The following is a 4,762-nucleotide window of genomic DNA, read 5'->3' as shown; positions in this document are numbered from 1 at the left end:
CCCCAACATCCTCCTTTGTCATTGGCTGAACATGGTATTTAAGACGAGAATTTCTGTTATTGTGTTGAGAAACGCCATGTCCCTGCTTTCTCCCATGTATACATGTTATTAAACTTGGTATTATTTTCTCCTGCTAACCTGTCTTGTTAATTATTTGGCCAGCCATAAGAACCTTAAGGAAAAGGGCAGAGGGAGATTCTCCCTCTCTCCCACCAATACAATCCAGCATTGTTTGAATAGAAAAGTCTGGAAGCAACCTAATTGTTCATCAATGGGGGACTGGTTTGGTTTTAAAAATATGACACATCTATACAGCCCTTAAAAAGAATAAAGCAGTGCTATTATGGAATGAGCTCCAAGATTATCACATATAATTATGATTGTGTTTGGCTGCAAATAACACAATACCCTTCTCTAGTGGCTTAAACAGACAAGAATTAATCTATCTCATGGAATAAGTAGTCCAAGGAGGCCTATGGGGCATAGTGTGCCATTAGGGATGCAGACTCTTTTTCTTTTGTTTTTAAAATTGCTTTAACCTTTTTTTTTTTATTGTGAATCATAATATATATAAAAAGTGCATAAAACAAATGTTCAATTTAATAAATTATTTTGATGTGGATATCTATGTAATCACTACCTAAGTGAGGAAAGAGAATGTCGCCAGCATCCCAGCAGCTCCCCCTTGTGCGCCTTTACCGTTCACAAGCCCCTTCCACCCGCCAGAGATAACCATTATCCTGACATTTATGGTAAATACTTCCTTGCCATTCTTTGTAACAGTGGGTCTCAAAGTGTGGTCCCAGGATCAACCATACCAGCATTAACTGGGAACTTGTTAGAAACGAAAATTCCCAGGCCCCAGCCCAATTCTACTTAATTGGAAACTGGAAGGGGGCCCAGCCGTCTGTGGTTTTAACAAGCTTTCCAGATGATTCTGATGTGCTCAAATTTGAGAAGCATTGCTTCAAAATAACACCACTAAAGTGTACACCTATGGACAATACAGTATAGTTTCTCTGGGTATGTCTGAATTTATATAAATATGTAATATAGTATGTATTGTTTTATGTCAGCTTCTCTACTGAGTATTACTCTTTTGCTTTGTTTTCATACTGAAACAAAGCACATTGAGAAAAGTGCCTAAATCGTAAGTGAGCAGTTTAATGAATTAGCACAAGGTGAACTCACCTGTGTAACCACCACTTATCAGGAAAAACAACGTTCCTAGCCCCCTGATGTCTTCTGCTTGCTTCCTCCCAGTCCTCTCTCTCTCTCTCCTTCCCACAGGCAAATCTACCTTGTTTTAAAACTATTTGCATATGCCAAGGTTTGAAGCACCAGCTGGAGTGGTGGAAGCAGATTTTACTCAGTAACTGCTGACAGCAAGGGAAGAGCTGAGCTCTGTTCCTATTTGCACTGAGGTGACTGGGAGTTTTAAAGGAAGAGGGTAGGGAAGGAGAGAGAGTGGGGCTCCAGTGGAAAATTACAAAGTGTAGGTCACTGTAAAGGTGATTATAGGGCCAGCCCGGTGGCCCTATAATCCTGACACTCCTGAGTTGTAGTAGATACATCTCAAAGGGACAGAGTAAAGAGTCATAATTACAAGCCCTTTTTAGTAAATGCTCTAAGAAAAGGAAGTCAGGTGTTGGTGAGAATAGTGAGTTCTGCTGGCAGTGTTTGAGCTTTCTCAGGCAGGCATTTTAATGGGGGGCTGGGGTCATCCTAAGGACACGGCCTCATGCTGCTAGAAGTCATTCTAGAGATTGGTTGTCTTTTAGTGCCGAGGTTTGGATGAGTTTTTAGGTGCCCGAAGTTCTGTAGTTCTCAAAAGATAGCCACTGGAGGGGCTGGCCCCATGGTGTAGTGGTTAAGTTTGGTCTGCTCCACTTTGGTGGCCTGGGTTCACAGGTTTGGATCCTGGGCACATGACACCACTTATCAGCCATGCTGAGGCAGCAACCCACATACAAAATAAAGGAAGATTGGCACAGATGTTAGCTCAGTGCAAATCTTCCTCAGCAAAAAAAGAAAAAAAAAGCCACTGGAGAAAGTGAAACCAGCCATGAAGAAGACAGATTAGCCATCATGCTTGAGATCTTGGGTAGGTATGCATGGCATCACGGTGCACAGCAGATCTGTGGCAGGAATGCCACTCAGGTCAGCATTGAGCCGGCAGCCAGTGGCTGGCCCTCCTGGGCCCATTGCACACAACTATGGGTCTGTGGCCCAGCCAGTCAGAGATGCTACAAGTCAGGAAATAGGGCACAGGAATGAAATAACTTCCCCAAGTGCTGGTGCCTCTTTGTCCTTCAATGACATTCATACTGGACAGCACAAACCAAAATAAACAGGAACATCAGGCCTTTGCACTTTTATCCACATAATAGATATAATTATGGCTTAAATCACATAGAAGAAAAAAAAGAGCTACAAACAAAAAGTATATTTATGTTGTTTTTTATATTTACTGATGTAGTTACCTTTATTTGCGCTCTTTATTTTTTCCTTTGGAATTGAGTTACTGTCTGGTATCATTTCATTTTAGCCTGAAAGATTCCCTTTAGCATTTCTTGTAGTGCAGGTCTGCTAGTGACAGATTCTCTCAGTTTTTGTTTACATGGGAAAATCTTAATTTCGCTTTCATTTTTATTCTATTATTATACTGTATTACATTAATTGATTTTTGGATGTTAAGCCAACCTCATATTCTTGGGAAAAAGGCCACTTGATCATGGTGTATAATTCTTTCTATATGTTGCTGGATTTGGTTTGCTAATTTGTTGTTGAGAACATTTGCATGTGTATTCATACAAAGCTGTTGGTCTATAGTTTTCTTCTTTTGTGATGTCTTTGGTTTTAGTATCAGGGTAATACTGGCCTCATAAAATGAATTGGGAAGTGTTCCTTCCTCTTCTATTTTTGAGAAGAGTTTGTGAAAAATTGGTATTAATTCTTTAATGTTTGGTAGAATTCACCACTGAAGCCATGGGCTTTTCATTGTGGGTAGTTTTTAAAATTACTAATTCAATATCTTCACTTATTATTGGTCTGCTCAGATTGTCTATTTCTTCTTGAGTCAGTGTTGGTAGTCTGTGTCTTTCTAGGAGTTTATCCATTTCTTCTAGGTTATATATTTTCTTTTTTCTTTATTTTTTAAAACCAGAACATTTATTGTGTGACTATTCATCAAAATCCTTAAGATGAACTGGATGCTGCAACAGCTGCCCTCGTGGGTTTAGGAATTGTTCCTTCACAGAATCCATGCCTGAATCTGCAGTATACAATTTTTAGGTGCCTCATTCGACCAGTCCTAGTGGTATTTAGTCTTTTAGCCTTGGCACTCCAGTTATACTCTCTCTTCCTCTTGGCATGGTAGCCACATTTGCCACAGGTTGACTTCTGAAGGTAGTAGGCCTTAGAGCCACAGTGGCAGCACAGCATGTGCGTCTTATTGCAATGCTTTCCAAATGGTGACGTTCCCTTCATCATCTTGCTTCTGTGGCTGACACCAAAGAGTAGGTTATATATTTTCTTGGCATACAAATGGTTATATTATTCCTTCATAATCCTTTTTTATTTCTGTTAGGTCAATAGTAATGTCCCCTCTTTCATTTCTAATTCTAGTAATTTGTGTCTTCTGTTTTTTTTTTGTTTAATCTAGCTATAGATTTGTCAGTTTTGTTGATCTTTTCAAAGAACCAGCTTGTGATTTATTTATTTTTTTCCCCCAAAGCCCCAGTAGGTAGTTGTATGTCATAGCTGCACATCCTTCTAGTTGTTGTATGTGGGACTCGGCCTCAGCATGGCCGGAGAAGCGGTGCGTCGGTGCGCACCCGGGATCCGAACCCGGGTTGCCAGCAGCGGAGCGCACACACTTAACCACTAAGCCACAGGGCTGGCCCTCAAAGAACCAGCTTTTGGTTTAATTGATTTTCTCTATTGTTTTTCTATTATCTATTTCATTAATTTCTGCTCTAATCTTATTTCCTTCCCTCTGCTTGCTTTTGGTTTAGTTTGTTCTTCTTTTAGTAGTGTCTTATGGATATTGATTTGAGATGTTTCTTCTTTTGTAATATATTTACAGTTATAAATTTCCACCTAAGCACTGATACAGCTGCATCCCATAAGTACTGATATGTTGTGTCTTAATTTTCATTCATCTGAAAGTATTTTCTGATTTCTCAGAAATGGTTGACAATATTTTCTTGAAGCACTTTGAATATGTTATCCCACTGCTCTATCTCCCTTGTTTCTGCTGAGAAGTCAGCTGTTAATCTTATTGGAGGAGCCTTGTAAGTAATGAATCGTTTTTCTCTCGATGCTTTCAAGATTTTCTCTTTGTCTTTGACTTTTAGCATTTTTACTGTAATGTGTCTGTTTATGAATGTCTTTATATTTATCCTACTTGGATTTTGTTGAGCTTCCTGGACATGTAGGTTATTGTTTTTCAATAAATTTGAGAAATGTTCAGCCATTATTTCTTGGAATATTTTTTTTCTGCTCCTTTCTCTCTCTCCCTTCCTTCTGGTAGACCCATTATACATATGTTGGTGTGCTTTATGGTGTCCTACATTTTTCTGAGGCTCTTTTCATTTATTTTCACTCTTTTACATCTCTGTTCTTTGGCCTGTGTAATTTCTACTGATCTACCACAAATTTGCTTATTCTTTCTTCTGCCAGTTTAGATCTACTGTTGAGTCTCTCTGTTGAATTTTTTATTTTTGTACTTTTTTGTGTGTGTGTGAGGAAGATCAGCCCT

At 39.2% G+C, this 4,762-nt stretch overlaps 1 protein-coding gene across 1 annotated transcript; it reads right to left on the bottom strand.

Annotated features, from left to right (window-relative positions):
- Positions 1-3,168: 3,168 nt before the first annotated feature.
- LOC131411297 (large ribosomal subunit protein eL37-like) lies at positions 3,169-3,492 on the bottom strand. The gene has a single exon (XM_058549999.1). It carries the CDS (start codon positions 3,490-3,492, stop codon positions 3,199-3,201), a length of 294 nt encoding a protein of 97 aa, XP_058405982.1. The 3' UTR covers positions 3,169-3,198.
- Positions 3,493-4,762: the final 1,270 nt, after the last annotated feature.

This window comes from Diceros bicornis, chromosome 2 (assembly GCF_020826845.1).
Source record: "Diceros bicornis minor isolate mBicDic1 chromosome 2, mDicBic1.mat.cur, whole genome shotgun sequence".
NCBI classification, from domain to species: Eukaryota; Metazoa; Chordata; class Mammalia; order Perissodactyla; family Rhinocerotidae; genus Diceros; species Diceros bicornis.
Note: the sequence above shows the minus strand (reverse complement) of the source record. Positions and strands in the feature narration are given on the sequence as shown.

Excerpts from the sequence above, each read along its gene's own strand:
- LOC131411297 (XM_058549999.1), bottom strand. The coding sequence starts at position 3,492 with ATGATGAAGGGAACGTCACCATTTGGAAAGCATTGCAATAAGACGCAC.